The sequence below is a fragment of the Tachypleus tridentatus genome, chromosome 11, assembly GCF_004210375.1.
Source record: "Tachypleus tridentatus isolate NWPU-2018 chromosome 11, ASM421037v1, whole genome shotgun sequence".
Lineage (NCBI taxonomy): Eukaryota > Metazoa > Arthropoda > Merostomata > Xiphosura > Limulidae > Tachypleus > Tachypleus tridentatus.
The window spans coordinates 90,366,156-90,388,804 of record NC_134835.1 but is presented as its reverse complement, the minus strand read 5'-3'; the positions used below and the strand labels follow the sequence as shown (position 1 = coordinate 90,388,804).

The window sequence follows — 22,649 nt, the reverse complement described above, 5'->3', positions numbered from 1 at the left end:
TACCACACATAGAAAAACAAATAGAAAAACGATGCTCGTGCGACTATTAGTTTACACAATAATATTTTTATTTGTAAACTAGTATTCACATGAACATTTATTTCTTTAAAATATGTAATCCAGTATTCATATAACCCTGGCTTTTTGTATTTATATATCGCCTGATGATGACGTGAACGACGACGAAACATATAGAGTCTTTTCTGACCATTTATCGGTTTCTTTTAATAAAAATTTGATCGTGTATTGTATAATGTTGATCGTTTGAGTATTTTAACATGCTTTCATGCTTGAGAACGTAACAGAATGGTTTTGGACATATATATATTCAATCACACTTCACAGCGTTTGATAAAGAAACTAAATTATTTTTATATGTAAATCGAGCCTTTATATTTCTAGTATTCTTTATATGAAAGAGTCCATAATGAAACGTACTGAATTCCTTCTTGGCCTGGCATAACCTGTTTGTTAGGACACTCGACTCGCAATCTGCGGCATACGAGTTCGATTCCCGTCAATCAACATAGGGGCATTTTCATGTGACGGTCAATTTCGCTATTCGCCGCTATTTTGATTTGAACTAAGCACAAAGCTACATAATTGGCTATTTGTGAGCTGCTTATAACGGGTTTCTTGTGTTGTATCTCTACAGACATGCCGCTGTGCCACTAGGGGCCCTACTATTCGTTGGAAAAAAATAACTTCAAGAGGGGTTCCTTACACAGCTAAATTAGGGAAGACTGGTTCAGATAGTTCTCGAGTAGCTTTGCGCGAAATTCCATAAGCAAACAAATGTTTCTGCTTTGTAGTAAATAAAATTAAATAAAACAAATAATTTAGAAGATATTTACTAATTGAAACAAAGGACTATGAAGTGTTAAGTGAACAGCATTATCATCGCAATACTTAAACATAAAAAACAAAATATTAGGTTTGTTTGTTTTTTTAAATTTCGCACAAAACTACTCGAGGGCTATCTGTGCTAGCCGTTCCTAATTTAGCAGTGTAAGACTAGAGGGAAGGCAGCTAGTCATCACCACCCACCGCCAACTCTTGGGCTACACTTTTACTAACGAATAGCGGGATTGACTGTCACATTATAACGCCCCCACGACCGAAATGGCGTGCATGTTTAGTGTGACGGGGATTCAAACCCACGATTCTTAGATTGCGAGTCGAGCGCTCTAACTGAGCTAATTAATTCCGTGGCTCTAATGAGAAGTCTTACTCTCAGCAAGTTGTGCACTGAATAAATATTTTGACACAGAGGACGAATTTTTGGAAAGTCCAATTGGGCCTTATTTTTTGCACATAGAACCAATGTAGACGTTTCTATGGCTGAAGGCTGAGAGAGTTCCTTTTATGTTGAAAGAAGAAACGGTCAACAAAAGACTGAATTAAAACAGTGTATTCGAATTTCGTGTTTTCCGTTTTGTAGAGTATGAAGCCTTAGAATATACGTAAATCCTATTACCCTAGTTTGTAAAATGCTGTCATTAGAGATTAGGAACCTGTTTGCATGTACGTAATTTCCTGAGTTGCTTTTTTAAACAGTTTATTCTAAACATCGGAAGATCAGTTATGAAAACTAGCTTTGTTTAGGAGACAAACAATACAACGAAATGTTGCATGAAAATTCGCCCAATAAAAATTACTACATAACATTTGTATTTACACGTGATACAAAGGTCTCCGTAATACAAAGAAGTTATTCGTGGTGCTTGTAGTTACTGTAATACAATTGTCTGCTCACACTGCAAATGTATTTACAGTTACATTAGCGAAATATATGCTAACAAGCAGTGTGAGCCCGGCATGGGCAAGCGTATTAAGGCGTGCGACTCCTAATCCGAGGGGCGCGGGTTCGAATCCCAATCGCACCAAACATGCTCGCCCTTTCAGCCGTGGGGGCGTTATAATGTGACGGTCAATCTCACTATTCGTTAGCGGTGGGTGGTGATGACTAGCTGCCTTCCCTCTAGTATTACACTGCTAAATTAGGGACGGCTAGCGCAGATAGCCCTCGAGTAGCTTTGCGCGAAATTCAAACAAACAAGCAGTGTGTAAATACACTGTGGCGTGCGATTGCTTCTAGGTTTAAAATAAGCGGTGGGTTACTCTGTGTAATGTCAATATAAAACAAAATTATCCTGTTTAGGATGTTGCAAAGTGAGTTTTTTTTATTCTTATGAATATGGAAAATTCGTTATCATGCTTCAGTTTGTTTATCAATTAACTTGACAGCAATATATGAAAATACCTTTGGATTATAATTTAAGAAAAAAGTTTGTACATTTCAGTTTAAAACTTTAAGTTATGAGAAATGAAAATATACGAAGACAAATATCAGGTCAGTAGAAAGATTAAAGCTTTGTTTGTATCGGATTTTCGTGCAAAAATGCATAAGAGATATCAGAGAAAAATATCCCTAATTTTCAAGTGCTAGAGTAGAAGGAAAACAGCTAATCAACGGCACCCAGCACCAACTCTTAAACTCCTCTAATAAAGGTCTAAAGTTGGCCGTCATTTTTATAACGCATCCACAGTCCCAAAATATGGAGCGCGATTTCTCTTTTGTTTTGGGACGATAACGGAAACTTGTATTCAAAAATCAGTACGCCAACCATTACGAACCCAGCAAGGATTATATAAGTTTTTCCAAACTTGTTTTCTTTCATGCGAAAAGTATACCTCCGTTGGTTATCTTGTATAATAATCCACCAAAACATTTAATGAGAACGTTGTATTTCTTGTATTTGTGCTTGAAGAGAGCTTCTAAACACTAGCGTTGCTTCTCGATAGTCAGCAGCTTGGACAAATTATCTGACGACGTGTTCTTCCCGTTAGACACTTTGTCTAGGACAAAATGACGTCGGATAAGAGGTTGGTGTTTTGGAAAACTGATAGAGTCATCCATTCTTAGCTTAATGTTTTTATTCACAGTCGTTCAGTACTTCAAGCCCTCGAACAAATGGGTCACATTGCTAGAAATGTGGTGGTTTTCTTTAGATATTGACAGAAAATATTTTGACTTGCCCCTAGTGTGAAAACAAAATGTTAAATCTATTGTGAGTAATTAAATATCAGATAATCAGCTATCTGGTGATTTCTCAAACTTAAATGAAAAATGCAAGTGCTTAACGTAAAGAAGTTTCTTTTAAAGACATTATAAATATATACGTTTCTGAAACATAGTGTAGAAATGTTCGTCACATAAAATATTATACTTGCAACCCTTGCAGCAGTATCCATAATCTTTATGGAAATACAAAACAGAACGAAAGCACAAGAAAAGTGGTAAAAATGGTATTAGGTAATCGATGTAGTAAGCTGCTTGGTCTGATTTGATTCTTAATGAAATAAACGCAGGCATATTTATATAATATGTACCTCATGGAGTTTTGCATCGTGTCCATTTCTTAAAATTCTTTATTTTCGAATACAATTTAAAATTTGATAATATGACTAGTACTACTCCTTTAAATGTTTATGAGAAATATCTTCTCAATGAGAAAAATATACATTGTACTTTTTACAGTTTGCCTTGAAAGTTATACAGATTTCATATATATATGTATGTTTGGATCACGTTAAATTTTGGACCCTTGTCAGGGATTACGTAACTTATATTTTATCTGGAAATTTTTATAAAATAATATAATTTACATTTACAAATCTCCATGCAGAGAATGGATCATCTGTAAATCTTATCTTATTCGTCACAAAATATTCACACTTTGAACATTTTTCACCACAGAAATGTGTATATTTCCATAGTGCTTCTCAGATACCCCCCCCCCGAAATTTATTTGCAACATATTAAAACAATCTATATTTAAGTTCTATTATGGCAACGGCTGCTCTTCACCCAAAATTATTTACAATAGACTTGGTTAGTAAGTATCAATGTTATTCTGTATGAAAACAACATTAGATCTGATTTTCCAAATCATGGTCAGTTTATGTTCTTTTGAATAGCTTTTGCATCTATCAATCCGCATATTAATTACCCTGCAGACTCTCTTTTCATTTGTTATAAATTTAACCCTGACGAATGAAGAGTCATTGGACCTCTTGTTTTGTGCTACATGTTTGGACTACATTCCACCACATTTGTTGTTACGGTAACAGTTTATGTGCTGGACTAAAAGTGATGATTTGGATGCCATACTTTTATTATTTGAAACTCGCGGGCTTATAGCGTTAAAGTTCAAGAGTCGATACCTACGATGGGTATAGTGCATGTAGCTCATTGTGTAACTTTGCACTTAAACAAGACAAGATACTAGTATGGATTAAACTCTATCAGAGCTGCTGTCACAATAAAAAAGTGTGCGTCCTGAGCTAGAAGTAACGTAAGGATGTCATAGCTTTTGTGTTTTGTCTTATAAGTTTTAAGTTTAAATTATAAGTTCGGATTACACTTTTGTCACTACATTCACAAAACACATCCTGAGCCAAAAGTAACGTTTAGGGTTCCTATATTTCTCGTATTATAAGTCATGATTTTTTAGCTGAAATTCTTCAAATTTGTTGCCATAATAGCAAACTATTTTCTTGGCTAGAAAGTTATGTTTTGGGTGTCTTGCGTTTCTTGTTTTGGGATATAATTTATAAGAATCTTTTAGATTCATTAAAATATTGTCAAAATCAAATAAGAACAGTGTTGAGATTTTTACTTCTGAAATCATAGAAAAAAAAATGTTTAGAAATTTAAATCAGGTTTGGTGGAACACTGTGATCAGACAGTGAATAAAGCGTTAACAAACAAGAATATAGAATAAGCAACAGTATTTTTGAACAAGTTGTGAAACGTTGAATGATCTTAAAACTGAAGTAACAGATAAGATTCAATACAACTACTACTCTATGTGTCCAAATTTCATAAATAAGATATATTTAAGATTTTTGTTTTGTTTTTTAATTTCTCGCTATCTGCGCTCGCCATCCCTAATTTAGCAGCGTAAGACTAAAGGGAAGGAAGCTAGTCATCACCACCCGCCACCAACTCTTGGGCTACTCTTTTACCAATGAATAGTGGGATTGACTGTAACATTATAACATCCCCACGGCTGAAAGGGTGAGAATGTTTGATGCGACGATGATTCGAAAACGCGACCTTCAGTCGAGCGCATTAACCACCTGGCCATGCCGGGCCTCATTTAAGGCATGTAATCAATATCTGTCCATCTTCCACTGATTTTCCTATAAAAATATATTGGAAACATTATATATAATCATGAACATAATTACATAAGAACGGGCTGTAAATAACACTGATAATGTTGAAAGATTTAAAACTGCATTAAGATTAATAGACATTAAAAGGCATCAAACAGGTTGGCGATAAATACATAACGTTTATACTTAAATTGAAGACTATACATAATTTACACCTGCATTTTTGAAACTTAAAAATTTTTAAACAAATTATATATCATCCTAGTTTATAATAGCTTTGATGAAAATAAACTTAAAGAAAAATAACTTTTATTTTGATCTAATTTTATTTTTAAACGTAACCTCTTAACCTTCAGAGTTTTATATTTTTATTTTCATATAGCTTCTATTATTCGTTATGGTAGGGTTTGGTAAACATAAAGATAGCATTTAAAATTGTATTAAATCGTATAATAAATCTGAAAAAGAAACAGATAATCCTGGCTCATATAAAGTAAGTAATAATTAAGTAAATAATATACGTTTTGTTAGTGACAAATTAAACATGCACTATTACTCTATTAATAAGTTTAATTCATACTATGTAGGAACAGGAAAATAATTCAACCTGAAAATTTATATAAATATCTGAAGTTGACAGCAAGGCAGTTACTGTGTTTAGTGCTAACCACATCTGAAAAACATAATTAATATAGTAAAGTAATTTAAAAACAGCGATGATGACGTAGTTAACCTTATTGTTATTTTATTAAAAGGAGAAAAAATTAACTGTTGAAATATTGACTGACGTTTAAATTTTAAACAGACCCAGTGGAGATTTTCCTTTCCACTGAAAGATACTACCTAATAATATCGTGATAGATCAACCAGTAATATGTGATTTAAACATTCTGATATATGCCGTCCGCCGCTGGAGTAGCAGTAAGTCTATGAACTTGGAATGTTAAAATTCACGGGTTCAATTCCCCTCGGTGGAAACAGCAAATAACCTGATGTAGGTTTGCTCTAAAAAAACAACCCATGCACTAATGTGTGTGTTTCTTATAGCGAAGCCTTATCAGCCTATCTACTCTACCCGTAGAGGGGAATCGAACCCCTGATTTTAGGGTTGTAACTGCAAAGACTTACCGCTGTCCCAGCGGGGTACTGCACTATTGTACGGCAAAATGTGAGATAATTTTACGAGGGAATTAAACATGTAGGACAATAAACTATTCTTCACTATTATTATAACAAATACATTAATTCACTCACTTATTTGCATTAACCACATATATATATTTAGATTGAAATCTGTGTATTTCTCCAGAAACATTTCGTTTAAAAATACTAAGTTTAAAACTTAAAAAAACACGAAAGTATGAAGTAGAGAAACGTTTTTATGGATCACAGAATAAAACAAATATATATAAAAAACAATCACTTCTTTTAATAGACTTTTTTTATTCTTTCTGATTGATTTGTGATATTTAGTTAGTTAGAGTGTAACTCCAACAGTTCTGGTCCCATGGCAACAAACTACTTCAGAACACAAACATAACCAAAATCAGTTTGTGGGCTCGACAATGTATAGCAATTATAGTTATGCTCCAGTTTGTTGGACAGAAACCTCTGACATTGAATAACTGCTGCTTATTTTGTACGATAATTTATCGAGAAATTTAATTAGGGCCTTCTTTTGACAAAGGCTTCCACATACTAGTATTCTGCCTGTGTAATTAGTAGTTCGGACAATTTATGAGAAAAACATTATATTTGCTTTTCGTGTTAAACTTTGTCTCTGATGTTGTGTTCCTTCTGAACATGAGTTAGCCATCCGTTCTTGTAATAGTGTATCCACTTGATCACGTTTCTAGATGTGTGATAGTTGTTTTCCGAGTGCTAATTCTGATGAAAGAATAAATCATTCTGAAGTTTGTAGATTAGGTAGCGAACAAACAAAACCAGTATTCAAGCAAACAATACTTTGTGAATTCGTCTGTCTTTTTAAAAATAGACATATCATTACATAAGTTAATTATAAAGATTATATACGTATATATAAATATACTCATTGACTACAAACCGTGCTTTATCTGTTTATATATTATGTACTAACGACACTTATCTGGAAATTTACTAAGGGTTTTATAATTATTCACTCTCTGTTGTTTCATAGCAAACACTAATATTTTCTCTTAAGCTAGATATTCTTAATAAGTATTATATCTCCATCTATTTGACTGTCTATCTACCCCTTAAATGATATATTATTTTTTGTTTTATTTTTACAAGAAAATTAATTCCATATTTTAATGCTAGAATTAGTTGTAAGGATTACAAAGACCCCCTTGACTTTCTAAACATATTTTTCGAAATCACTTTTGCACCAAGTTGTTTATGGGTTTATGACTGCATTTCCGGTTGGACCAACGGTATGTTTATAGACCAACAACACTAAAATTCAAGTTTCGATTATCCTCAATGGGCGGAGCACGTATGGCCCATTGTATAAGTTTGTGCTGAAAACAAATATAATGGGTCTGCTTGTTACAAGATTCCTATTAGTATAAATGTCATACATAAAATGTTAATAAAACTTTTGTCAGTATTATAGTTAATACCACTGTTTACTGCTGGAGACTTAGGTGTAATTTATGTAAGAAAGTAGTAATTTCATTCGACTTTAAATGCGTGTCTAACCAGGCAAAAACATAAATAATCCAGTATAATGTAATATAATATGCAAATGTTATAAACACAAGCAAGTAATTTTCAAATGTGTTTTAGTTTTTCTATTGTTATTGGTTAATTCCATTCTATTTTCTGCTAAAGTATTTAATTATGAACTAATTTCTGGGTTTGTGAGACAATCTTTTCTTTTTTATGTGAAAAAAATTGAACTATTTTTTTAAGGGAAACTTAGAACGTCAAATGTTTTCAAATAATAGACTTAACCTTTCCCAGGGGCATGGCGGTATGTCTACGAAATTACATCGCTAAAAACCGGGTTTCGATACCAGTGGTGGACAGAGCACAGATAGCTCATGGTATAGCTTTGTGCTAAACTACAAATAAACAAATAAACTCAAAGGGTTGTGTATAGCTTGACTTACTGATTAGTTTGACAACTATCCCAATTCCAGTATTGCGGTTGAAATATTAAAAGAAATGCAAAGTCAACCTATGATTCAAACAAACGATTGTATAAACCTCGATCTTCGTACGTCATAATGACATCACCTGTGACTTTAACATGTAAAGAAAGAAAACTTCTAGTTGCAAGTGATGTCGAGAAAACCCACTTGTAGAGAAAAATATTTTCTCAACCCAAACGAGCAGTTTTTTTACATATATATTCTTTTAGTTGCAAGGTTTGTGCATCCAAGAACACGTGCTGAGCGAGGTTTGTTTATTTTAAAGTAAAGTCACAGTGGGTTGGCTATCTGCTGTGTTAACAGCAGGGAATTGAACCTCAGATTTTAGCGTTGAACTGCCATAAACTTATCGCTGCTCCACCTGGGAACCCCGAGTGAACTTAAAAATAAAAAAAAATAATAAAGGATGTTATAAGAACTAACTATGAAGTCACCATATCTCTTCCTCAGTGGCTTAATACGGCAATAACGTACATTCGATTTTTATTGGATTATTTTGAATAGGCTTGCAATGGGCAATAAACTAGACAATACCTTCTCTCCCCTTACCTTGATCATAATTACCTTAAGGCTGATTGGAGGCGTTATCACCGATCCAAATCCCCCGAGGTAGGTACTACAATACATTACAAGTTACTTATGAATACACTGTGTATATATCTTTCTTATTTACCTTTTAAGAGCCCTTTTGTTCCGCTAAAATAGATTTTGATCAGTATTTTCAGAGCTCATTCACATCTACTACAAACAGAATCAATGATTATGTGACACTCTTTATTTGATTGGCCAAAGGTGTTTTGTAATACCTCGAAAAATTTTTTTTGAAGTCTTCGTAAATTGACAAAAGTTGTAAAGGTGTGAGATAGCAATTTTTCATGTAAATATGTGACGTCACAATCTTTTATCACTTTTTAATACTTATATTTAACAAAACTGCGTAGCTTGTTAGGTAAACTGTTAAAGAGTTAATGTCCTTAATATTTATGACGGGGAAAAGCTTACAACTGTTGATTAGCATATTCCGGGAAATTGCATAAGTGTTTGATTTTTTATTCTTAGAACAAGAATATTATTAGTGTGATATTATAACTAAAGATGTTAAAACTGAAAGCACTGATTGCACGCGCGAAGTTCTGAAAGAATGAGACGGAACAAATATACTTCCACATATCGAGATTTATGATATCAAATAAACACTAATTAATTTAAGAACTGCATTATATTAATATTATTTAATGTAAGAACTGCATTATGTTGACATTATTTAATCTAAGAACTGCATTGGATTATTATTACATATAAAATTAATTTCCTTAATATTTTCCTTGTTTGTAAGTGTTGTTAGGTATATTGTTTTCATTGTTACACATGTCTTACTCTTTAGGAAGTGTTACACTTATTCCCTATCGGTATGGTGTCTAATCTCTATTATTTGTTATTTCGAGGCAGTTTTTTCAACAGCTCCGATAAAACTGTCCTGGATTATCTTTTAGACCATAGCAAGTATGACGTCAGAGTGCGACCACAAGGTAAGACAAACTTTTTTCTATAGAAATTTAATTTATTATGAAAGGTTTGATCATTTTGTTTTGAAATTAAGCATAAAGCTACATAATGGGCTGTCTATGCTTTTTATCGAAACTCGGTTTCTAGCAGTGCGAGTCTGCAGATATATTGCTGTACCGCTGGGGAGCTATTATGAAAGGAAATCAATTGCACGTTTTTTTCAGGTTCTTTTACCGCCTGCCTTCATTGTTTAAACTGAAACTTTTAGAGATTTAATTTGCTTTTATACTGTAGCCACCTATTAGAATTTCCAATATTTACTCTTTTATTTCTACGTCATTAACTGAATTATAACAAAATGAAGCACACATGACCCAGTTTGCTTCTAAATCAGTGGTAGTTAACGCTTGTTTGTTTTGAATTTCGCGCAAAGATACGAGAGAGCCATCTGCGCTAGCCGTCCCTAATTTAGCAATGAAAAACTAGAGTAAAGGCAGCTAGTTATCAACACTCACCGCCAACCCTTTAGATACTCAAGCTTTTACCAATTCATAGTAGGAGTGATCGTAATATAATAATGCCTCCACAGATAAAAGGACAAGCATATTTGGTGTTACAGATATTCGAACCAGTGACCTTCAGACTGGGAGTCTAGAGCTTTAACCACCTGGCCATGGTGGGTAAGCTAACACTCCTACTTGATTCTGTCAAGTTTCAAGACAGGAATATAGAAGGTTTAATACGAATAAAACTGATTTGGGCCTCGCTATATGCATACAGTCCATGTCGCCATGTACAGTATTCCTTTGTCTGACGACTATGGATATCGACATTTCCGTTGAAAATTACTGTGAATGACATATTCTTCCCAAAACGGTAAATTTGTCTGGCTTTACTCCTTTATCTTCCCTACGTGCGCTAAACGTTGTCAAGATGTCGTTCTAATAGATTCCATTCCACTACGACTTTGTATCGGTTTTGGTTGTCACGAAACTTGTCGATTTTCATATTAAAAATAATTTAAATATAACTTACTCAACTGTGTAAGTTATCTAATTTAATTCTATGGGTGGCTCTAAGACGTGATGGTACCAAATGAATGTGGTTACATATGTTGTTAAATAAATGAAAATCATCCATAGTAGTGAAATTGCGAAAATTAATACAGTGTTATAATTTGTATTTTCAAAAGTTTTGTGGTAACGATAATATCAGTCAACATAAAAATATATCTTATTCATGAAAATGTTCCTGCTTTTAATAGGAATAGTTGAATGACTAATTAATACATCACTGAGATATTTATAGAAACATAATTCTGTCAAGTAAGCCAATGATTGTAGTTCACTGAGTTGTGGATAACAATAATAATAAAGTCAAGTTATGTAATAAGTGCCTTTTGAGTAATATCTCATTAATATCTGAATAGGTTTAGAAAGAGTATATGGTTTAAAACGTGTACGTTTTTAAAAAAAAAACGTTTGGTAAGAGTTTTCATTGATTGAAAGGTGTTTTAAACTGTCTTATAGATTATAATTTAATATCACTTAACCTCACTTTATGTAAATATTTAAAATAACGTTGATTTTGACATTGAAGAAAAATAACTAAGTTACTGAGGTACATAAAAAAGGTAGATTAATTTAACCATTACAAGAAAGCTAATTACTTGTTGTTTCATTCTTTATTATTAAGTGTTCTAAACAATATATTTCTCGGAGAATTGAAGTTAAAAGTCATGATTGGCTACACTCTGAAGAACAGCGTATACAGAAGCAGGACAACATTTCAATTTTCTTAATTTATCAAAACACCTCAAATTGATAGTTGTGGAAAAGATTCAGTCCTACATGGCTGTAATGGTACATTCGTAAACTGCAAGTCATAACTTAATTTGGTTATATTAATTTTTTTAGTGCAGAATATCAATGTAATATTTACGAAAACGTTGTTTAAGCAGATCTTTGACAAATGAAAAAAGAGACATCGTGACAACCACATAGACTTATATGTGGTTATAAAATATAACCACATATTTTATATGTGTTATAAATATATTTTCGCAATTGCTATAGTGTGAATGAACGTCTTTTCTGAGAGAGCGAAAAAACGATTATAATTATATTTGTCGTAACATATTAGCATTGGACCTATTATATTTTTTACACTACATTCTTTATTCAATATCATAGGGTTCTGTTGTAACAATTGGCCTACATAAATAGTCTTCCAACTGTTACCGTGTTTGTTGTGTTCCAGCTGTCCTGATGAATTCCGTACTGAACATGTCGTCAGCGATAGACATGACGATCATAATATGTTTGTTTGTTTTTAAATTTCACGCAAAGCTACGCATAGGCTATCTGCGCTAGCTGTCCTTAATTTAGCAGTGTAAAACTAGAGGGAAGCAGCTACTCATCACCACCCACCGCCAACTCTTGGGCTATTCTTTTACCAACGAATAGTGGAATTGACTGTAACATTATAACGCTCCCACGGCTGAAAGGGCGAACGTGTTTAGTGCGACGGGAATTCGAACCCGCGACCCTCAGAGTAGGAGTCGAACGCCTTAACCCTTAATTTTTGGTACTTTACGATATCTCTGTTAAGACTATATCATTTCTATTAGGTTACCTGCATTATTTTATAAAATAATATGGAGATCATAATGGGAATTCGCATAGATCTGATGTTAGTATACGTAATCTAATCTATACAACAAACTCCACTCAGAAGGTGGTTAGGGCGCTTGACACGCAACCTGTAGGTCACGGGCTCGGACCCACGTCCTACTAAACATGCTCGACGTTTGTTTAGCCGTAGAGGCGTTATAACCTGGAATGGCCAGGTGGGTAGGGCGCCCGACTCGTAATCTAAGAGTCGCAAGTTCGAATCCCCGTCACACCAAACATGCTCTCCCTTTCAGCAGTTGGGGCGTTATTATGTGCCAGTCAATCCCACAGTTCGTTGATAAAATAGCAGCTCCAGAGTTGGCAGTGAGTGGTGATGACTAGCGGCCTTTTTTCTTGTCTTTCGCTGTTAAATTAAAGACAGCTAGAATAGATAGCTCTTGCGTAGCTTTGATATTAAAAACAAACAAACATAAAAACCATGGAGAAAATCGCAAAGTTGAAAAGGTTATATTCCTTTTGTTTTCTTGCAAATGTACCAAGAACACTAAATGTAACATTAAGTACTACCGTACTTAATAATAGGGATCGTGGTGAAACAAAATGGTGGTCACAGTATTAGTGGTATTAGTAAAGAAAAAACGTAAAAAGGAACCCCAAACAGTATGCTCACTTTATTCACGAAATTCTAATTTATGGCTAAAATGGAGCTCACAACAATGTAACAAGGATTTCTTTTGATGTATTAACAGTTTTATTTAGAAAGAAATTATAGCCACATAGAGAATAAAACTGGAATATTCATATATGAAAAATTAATATGTAAGTTAATCTTCGAATTATCCTCAGGAATTGTTTTCAAGTTTTTTTTTATAAATACTCTGTACTTTCCTCACTTAATCAAGCTACGATAATTCGAACGTTTTCTACAACTAAGTTTTCTCTTATCAAGAATAAATTAAGAAATAATTTTAAGTATTTGGTACATGTTCTTTAGTAACGCAATTAGTTATTACGCGCCCCAAGCGGAGAGCCGTGTATCTGACATCCAGTTATTCGAATCACATTACTTATTATTAATAATAAATAGTGCTTCACAATTTGAGCCTGGTGAATTGTAAAAATGACGGTCCGCTCACACTATTAGCTGTGACATATACCAATGGATTTTTTTTCCTTTTGCCTTCCCTGTAGTGTATCAATACATAATTAGGGAGAGCTAGACCTCCTGTAGGTTTGTGCGAGATACAACAAACAAATCATCAGTAAAGTTAAAAAAAACATGCCTAACTAAATTCATTTTAAACATGAAAAAGAAAAACACATTCTAAAGCAAACCATTGTAAAAGAAGTTATGAAACTAAAATTTATTTTAAAAAATAAAATGTAACAACATTTAACGAAAAATCTCTCTCGTAAAATAAAAGAATGTAAAATAGTTTTATCCAACTTCAAAAACTCGAAATTAAAATTTTATTATTTCCAGGAGAAGAAATATTCAAATATATATCTTTATCCATGTTGCATGATCATTCGCCATAATACATCTATAATTTTTAATCATTACATTTTTCTATGTAAGTTTATTTGATTTGATGCTCCAACTATTGAACTCATTGTACATATCTTATTATTATTATATTTCTACATTATCAGAGTGAGCCACTATAGCATCTCATAGTGTCGTTGAAGATTAAAAGAAAATTGTTGTTGTTGTTGTTGTTTTGAATTAAGCACAAAGCTACACAATGGGCTATCTGTGCTGTGCCCACCACGGGTATCGAAACCCGGAGATTAAAAGAAAAACTTGGTTTCTTAAACTGCTGTAATTACATTTAATAGTCATTGCGGGTTTTTTAAATTGCATATTTCAATTACAGGAAACACTTGTAAATTATTTATCTTTTCACTGCACTGTCCTGACGAGTTTTAGATATATACTTACATGATCAGAATAATATTCATTTTGCAAATATGAGAAAACTGTTTTTCGCCGTTAAGTGCTTTCAAAACTCGATTGGGGCTGGACATGTATGTGATTATTTTCTTTGAAGAGAGATATTTATACAGGAAATTAATAATCAATGTAGAAACCAAAGACACAATATGCTGTAGACCAGTTTACAATTACTGCAGCAGAAGCAGAGGAAACTCTCAAATTAGAGGGTTTAAAAGAGCAAACTAAGAAACCTCAAACCAATCAAAACCAATCCTTTCATCCACAAAGTGAAGGATATGGGTAAAAAAAAAGACTCTTCCGATTGTTAAGGTTATTAGAATGAAACTGAGCATAATTCTATAACAGTAATAATAAAAAATTGAAGTTTACAAAAGCTCATGAGCCAAAAATTACGAATTTTCTGCCATACTCCTAAATCAACGGCTGATTTCTTAACAAAAATGATAAAGTGGAGTCACAGAAATCCTCGCTCAAATACCTATCAAGTCTCCTGATGCAGTTCCAATAAACTTTTGTGTCTTTGGTCCAAGTAATTGAATCCTTAGATGTTTCTTTGACCTAAGACAGTAAATTGTAGCTGTAAAATAGCGGGGAGAGTATAATAATAGGTCGCGGGTTCGAATCCCCCATCACACCAAACATGATCGCCCTTTCAGCCGTAGGGGTGTTATAATGGTACGACCAATCCCACTATTCGTTGATAGCTCAAAGGTTGGCGGTGGGTAGTGATGACTAGCTGCCTTCCCTCTAGTCTTACACTGCTAAATTAGGGACGGCTAGCGCAGATAGTCCGCGAGTAGCTTTGCGCGAAATTTCAAAAAACAAACAAAACATTCTAACAGTGGAAGCCCGCAGTTTATTTACTTAAAATGTATGGTAAAATATAATTGTAATAAATCTCAAATGTGTGTTTCTTATTCGTTGTTAAGCTCAAAGCTAGACACTGCTAAATTAGGGACGGCTAGTGCAGGTAGTCCTCGTGCGGCTTTGCGCGAAATTCCAAAATAAACAAACAAGTATAATAATGAATCTGTTCTTCGGAGAAAGAAACTAGTCTCTTAAAAACAACGCTGTTATTGAGAAAAAATAGACAGAGCATGATAGCAAGGGAAAAAGCAGCCTTCAGCACTGATATGTTAATCACTGTTTTCAAAACATATAAATTATTTCCGTACTTTTGTATTCATTCATGACTTATATAAATTATATAATTCATATTAATTGTGCTTAACCTCTGTTGCATTTATTCACTTGAATAAAGATACTTACAAAGGTATAGCATGCAACTAATTATGTAGTTAAGAACTGGTACTTTTATATATCAATTAATACAACAAAAAATCCTTCTTTTGTCATGCAGAAGAAACGATTGTGAACGTCACAGTGACTCTTCTAACTTTATCATCACCAGACGAGTCCAGCTTGGTAAGTAATATCATGTATGACTAATCAGGTGGCGCTATATTTTCAGATCAAATGGCATTAAACATTTTTAGCAGAGTTATTTTACGTTTCCTCTGAAAATAATTTCAAGTTTTCTGAGAAACATTTGAGAAGAGGGAAATTGTATAAAACAAAGTGTCTAAATTCAGATGCAAACACTTGTCGAATGATTATTTTTTAAACATAAAATTATGAAATTATTACCTTTGCAGGCAATTACATCAACGATGACACACATTAAGCCTCATTTATTTACATTCCAAAAAATAGTTTAAAAATACAAAAGTTTTGTTATTTTTAAATATTTTTACGAGCCAAACTTTCGAAATAAAGATGTTATTATTAAAAAACTATGTTTTTATTACTGGTCTTTTTTATGCTATTCTAATTTTGTATAGTTTATCACTCTCTATGTATAAGCTATTCGTGTTGTAATGTTAAAAGGTGTAGTGTAGAACTGGTCCTCCACGTCGATGGTAAATGATGAAATTCTGCGTTTAATTTCCCTTGGTGGATAGAACACTGTTTAGTCCATGATATAGCTTTGTGCTAACAAAACATAAGTGGAGAAATAAATATAAGAATTTGTTATTACTACCATTTAAATATCCAGCGATATCAGAAAACATAATTTGTGTGAAGAGAAACTTCATTGTTTTCTCATTGATCTTTTATCACTTTATTAGGTTTATATAAATGCTTTGATACCTCCCACCAGAATTCACAATCTGGAAAATGAAACTTAGGAGGAAATGTAATAAAACAATACGAAACAATTTTGTCGAATGTAGTTATGATAATACACAAATGACTGTAAACTGAGTTTGGTTTGGTTATTATCAAACGCAAATCTACACAATGGTCTTTTTGTGCTCTCTTTACCATGGATATCGAAGCTCGATGTTTAGCAAACTTATTGCTTAGCCACTGTGGGGCTCTAAACTAAGGAAAAGGATGTCTTAGAAAATAGCTTGTAATAACATGATACCTAATCAGTGAGAAAACTCAAAACGAAACTATTAATTAAATTAAAAAATTAAAGTACAGAAGTTGAAATCAAATGATAAGTCAGGATAAAAAGGCATTTTTACACATTATAATATTTTTTCAAAACTGCTTAGGACTAATAATTAAAACAGTTCGACTTATCACATCTGCGTAAAAAAGGCCTGTTGTTATTCATTATTCTTCAAAGCTTATAATCTTTGCTTTTTTTCCAGCGATATGAAGTTGAGTTTCTGTTGCATCAAGTTTGGGAAGACCCACGACTCAAGTATAATAATGGAGGTCGGCACAAAATTTTGAATGCACTAACGCATGCTGAGAAAATATGGATACCTGAAACGTATTTCATCAAACATGGCGACTTCAAGTATCCCTTGGTTCCCGTCCACATTACTCTTCGTGTCACTCCAGAGGGCATTATACAGTACACTCAAAGGTATTGGTTAAACTATTTAACTTTGGAGCTTATTACTCGGGATCCTACTGGCTGAAGTTATTAACTTATTATATTGATGTAAAAAACAGATTATTCATTAAAACGTAGAATATATTTTTATTTCGATTTTACATCAATAACACTATGTAACACAAATTTTGTTCCTGGATAGTATGTGTTATTTCTTAATTGCTTATGTTGTAAAAGTACAGAAAATGGCCATTATTCCCTTCAAACTTTGCTTTTGTGGCCTGGACAATGAAATTTAGAAAGTACTTTATTTTCTTAAAAACGGACAAATTTGCACATTTTCATTTACATAAGGTCTGAATAAAACAACATGTGAATCAAGATTTATACTAAAATTGTACAAAAATGTTTAGAAGTGAGTAGTTTTCGAGATTTGCCCCTGTAATGTAAATCACTTTCACGTACCAGCCCCCAAAATATAGTCTCCCATCATGTTTTCGTTATACGCTCCTTGGTAGCAGCGTTCAAAGTCCAGTATATATCTTGGTGGAAGCGCTCGTCTTGCTCCTCTTAGTATGCTCTCACGTTCTTCTTGAATTTATGGACTTTCCAAGGATATGGACTTTCAGGGACATCCTGCAGCCAATTTTGCCGTAGTTCTTCACCAGAGTCTCAACCAGTTCCACATAATTTTCAGCCTTGTGATTACCCAAGAGGCTCCGAACCACTGCGACAAAACTGCCCCACGCTGTTTTTTCCTTCCTACTGAGTTTCTTGGGGAATTCGCTGCACAAATTCTTTATTTGTGGTCCAACGAAGACACCAGCTTTGATGTTTGCTTCAAACAACTTAGGGAAGAAGTCTCTAAGGTATTTGAAGACTGCAGGTTCCTTATCAAGAGATCCTGATACATGATAGTAGATGCGTTCTTGCAAGCCCAACGTTTGGAAGCGTCCACCACGCAGAAGTAGCAATTGCTTGAGTGGTCAGTGGGTTCACGCCAAATTCTTGGAATAGCAAACTCCACGGCTCTCTTTTCCTCTCTGTACCATCCTGAAAAACAGCAAAATAAAATTGTTACTATGAAGAATAAATGTATTTCATCCACAACTAATATTAAGAGATTCATGCAAAATAATTTATATGTGATATTTCTCTATACTTTTGGAAATTGAAAAAATATATATTTAAATTTTAAAAGGTCTAAAATTTGTATAATATAAAATCTTACTACTCAAGCAAGCAAACACTATCCGTCTTACCTTCTAGAGTTTTTTTTTTTTTTTTTTGCAATGCTCGCAGGCATGCCGAAATATGCCTTGTTGGCTTCACACATTTTAGCAGATGCTGTCACAGAGTACTTTTTCGCTCTTGTCTTGATAAATTGGTCACATACATGGCAGGATGCGTCTGGAGAATGCTTGCAGCTTCTTGATGCCATCTCTGATAAAATCAGATAGGTCTTTTTGTTCACTTAGGCAGCTAGAACTAAACTGCAGTGGTAAGTTGTGAGCCCTGTATATATACTACTATGGAAAATTCTAAAAGGTTCTTGAAAGTTCTCGTAAGTTTTACATCATTCTAGAAAATTCTTGTAAGTTCTACAACATTCTAGAAAGTTCTTGAAAATTCTTGTAAGTTCTTGAAAATTCTTTATCAGCTATTCAACACTGAATCTACGTGATATGTTCTAGAAAATGCGTAAATTTGAAAATTTCATTACTCAGGTCACAAAAGCAAAGTTTGAAGAAAAAATAGGTTTTTCCATTTACTTTTGGCATAAGCTATTGGGAAATAACACTTTCTACCCAGGAACAAGAAAAAGTAAAGATTTTGTTACATAGTGTTATTTATAGTAAATGCGGGGTCGCTGAATATTTATTGGCTGAAGTTATTAACCTATTATGAAGATGTAAAAGCAAATTATTAATTAAAAATTATTTTTATTTCAGTGTTTTTATTGTTTTAATCAAATCAGTTAAGATTTAATAAATCATTATATATGTATGTATTACTTGCAGTAAGTGCTCAGTGGTTGAAGATTTCTAAATGATTTGGAAATAAACGATTCAAAATATATCGAAACAGTTCTGAATTAGTTTAGGGAATTTCTCAAACTGTCAACATTAATACGAACAAACAGAATCTTGTGATGAGTATTTTTATTGGTTTTGTACTAAAATAAAGAACATGTCTGTATTTTGATTTTCATGTTGAAATATTCTATTTAAGAAAACATATGACTGTATTTTGAGGCTCGTGTTGGAATGAATATTTAAATTTGCCTTTGAAAAGTTTTAAACTATCTTCAGGTTACTTCTGTAATAATAATGGTATTATTTGTTTAAATCTATCATTCTGTGATTGTATTTTGAAGCTTTATGTCTACAAAACTTATACTTCGCTCAGAATAAAAGAGTAAAATGAAAAATATTACAAGAAGAATGTCAACTGTTTTGGGATGTTATAGCATAAACATGTATGTATATTAGCGTGTAACATATTCAAACGCGAAGAATTTATTCGTGTGCGTATATTTTATACCTTATTCGAATTCAAAGGTTTTTTCTTCTTCTGTAGAAGAGAAATGGTTTTGAACTGTCAAGGAAACTTGAGAATTTTTCCATTCGACAATCCAAAGTGTCCTTTTGCTTATGAAAGTGGTAAGGATGTTTTCTTACTTTGCTAGTATATTAAACAGGATTCACATAACTATGTTGTCGCAATGAATTGATCACGAAGCATTTCGTTGACCGTGTAATAAAACTGAAAATTTAATCAAAGAATATTTTCTAATTCTCTCGCGTTTTGTATCAAAAAATGTGAACTTCATGTTTAAAACTTTTGTTAGAAGGAAGTTAATTTCACAATTAAAACTCTCACATTGTTTTTCCGTGTAACACATGTACAGAAATAGTAAGCTTAGAATGTACACTCCTGTGAAACTCTGCTCAGTTTGCTACGAATAGTTAAATCGACCTGTGAGTTTCCGATTCATATGTTATCTCAAGTACATTTAAGAAGCAAATACCAGATTACTGAAGATAATTCGACTACATTTCAAAAGTGTGTACCAGGCAAATAACACAGTTCGACTGCAACTGCTAAGTATAGACCATGCTACTAGCACAGATTGCCTAAACTTGAGCAGTATAAACAAACTAATATTAGAATTTGCTACAACTGATCGACAAGCCTACTAAACACAGTCTGACTACATTTTAGAAATGTAGACAGATTATGTTAATTAAACATTTCAGCGCTACACTTGAAAGTATCATCGGCCAGGGCTATAATACAGTTAGACTTTAAGTTAAAAATATAGACCAGGGTATAATAAAATACTCAGGATACACTTGAAAAGTACAGACTAAGTTAATAACACAGTTAGGGTACACATGAGAAATATAGACCAGACTAATGACATAGATGATACTTGACAAATATAAACTAGGATAATGACACAGATAAACTACACTTGTAAATACAGACAAGACTAAAAACATAGATAAAGTACACTTGTGAAGTATAGACCAGACTAATAATACAATTAGGTTATACTTGAAAAATATATACCAGGATAATGACATAGATAAAGTACACTTGTGAAGTATAGACCAGGCTAATAACACAGGATAACGTAGGAAGTATCGACTCTTGGTCAACTAACACGTTTTGGTGTGACACAATACTAAGGTACTGTAACGTTTTAACAACGTTATTTTAATCGAAACATTTGTAATATTGTACATTAAATATTGCTATGTTTAATTTTTTAAGACTATGTATATTGAAAGTTTGGGTAATTTATATTAACCTTAATTTTTAAATACGTATAAACATTGAAAAATCAATAGACACTTTTAAATCTGATGTTTGGAATATGAAACTTTTCTTTGTCGATAAAGTGTCTAATGAAAAGTCCGAAGTGAAGTTGCAGTGGTCCAATACTGAACAGAACATAATCAATGCAACGTCTCTCAGGAAACATAACGCTTACTTGGTGAAAAACGACACAGGAGACTGCGACCGCAGGTACACATGGCGAGGTAAATATTTTAAGGAATGGCTCTTAAGTATGTAACAAATTAATGCAACACTTCAACTTGTGTTTCCTAATTAAACACACACAGAACGTCTATCATCAACGTTAATTTGTTGAAGACTTATTTCTCGTCATAAAGGCACATGCGTACATTTTGTTATCAACTCACGACCTATCTAACCTTTGTGTTTCCTGATTAAAGACGCATATACATATTATTACGAGTTAATCAGTTTAAAACCTTAGAATTCTGATAGAACTATTAACCTTTAGAGTTAGTTAGCTTGCTGCGTTATCTTCAAGGTTGAAGGTTACAGTCAGTGCAGTGGAGGCTGGAATTAAGAAAGATAAAGAAACTATGTTAACCACTGACCTGTGTTTTTGGTTGAAACACGCTATGTATTCATTTTAATATAAACAGATTCGATACCAACGAGTGAATAAGTGCTTGCGTTTGTTGTCAAATGTTTTGGTTTTATTTGTCCTATATCGTTATGATACTTAGTTAATCTGGTGTGCTATTTCTGTGAGATCATAGAAATTAATATATTGTAGATATATATATATATCTGATCTAACATTGTATTCGGTAACTTAGATTTTTTGTCTTGTTTATATTCTGTACCTTCTTTTGTCAAGAACTTTCGTCCACCTAACGAGATTAAAATCATAAAAAACTTTGAACCTTTACGCACATGATTAGAAGCCCCTTGGGTAATCTCTTTAAATGGACGTATGCAAGTTACAAAAATGTAGGTGAAAATTAAATCTATCTCAAAGTAAATGAATGTTCAACATTTATATATAAAACTTAATTTTTGTTTTACACTGATCTTTGGAATAAAATATGAAAAAAGCAAATTTTTGAGGTTAAAATCTGTTCAAAAACGATGTCATCACAACCAATAAAGCACTAAGCGACTTTATATTCTTTTTCAAAAATAAAAATAAGGTGATTAGTCAAAATATTGACATTTTAAAACTGTTTTAACTGCTAGAAAATATTCTAAAACACATAATGGATTTAAACGTTTCCAAAATTCACTGAAACCAGCATCTTTGGCGCATTGTGAAGACTCTTTAAATATCCTTTCGTTTAACCATTAGTTTTGAGATATTTAAATATTTACATATAATTAGGATAAACATTTAAAACGCGTATTCTCTTTGAAGATCCTTTTTCATGCTGCACCTACTGGTTCAGATTTCAATATGACTAATGACAACAAAGAAAACTCTTACTTGATATCAACATTTTGTTGGTGTTTCTGTATAACGAGACTGGTTGGACAAATAAACTAATTTATCTTTAGTGTTCGCAAAGTAATAATCA

At 32.9% G+C, this 22,649-nt stretch overlaps 1 protein-coding gene across 7 annotated transcripts in view; it reads left to right on the top strand.

The window, feature by feature from the left end:
• Window positions 1-22,649, top strand: part of LOC143232742 (glutamate-gated chloride channel-like) — a 110,535-nt gene that overhangs the window by 79,594 nt on the left and 8,292 nt on the right. For 5 of the 7 annotated variants that reach the window (XM_076468536.1, XM_076468534.1, XM_076468535.1 and 2 more), the window contains 6 exons: window positions 8,826-8,930; window positions 9,771-9,850; window positions 15,778-15,842; window positions 17,081-17,301; window positions 19,852-19,934; window positions 21,180-21,320. In XM_076468536.1, coding sequence (XP_076324651.1) covers window positions 8,833-8,930; window positions 9,771-9,850; window positions 15,778-15,842; window positions 17,081-17,301; window positions 19,852-19,934; window positions 21,180-21,320 — 688 coding nt within the window. In that variant the 5' untranslated portion in view covers window positions 8,826-8,832. The remainder of the gene's footprint in view (window positions 1-8,825; window positions 8,931-9,770; window positions 9,851-15,777; window positions 15,843-17,080; window positions 17,302-19,851; window positions 19,935-21,179; window positions 21,321-22,649) is intronic. The other 2 variants (XM_076468538.1, XM_076468537.1) reach the window with 1 other exon arrangement.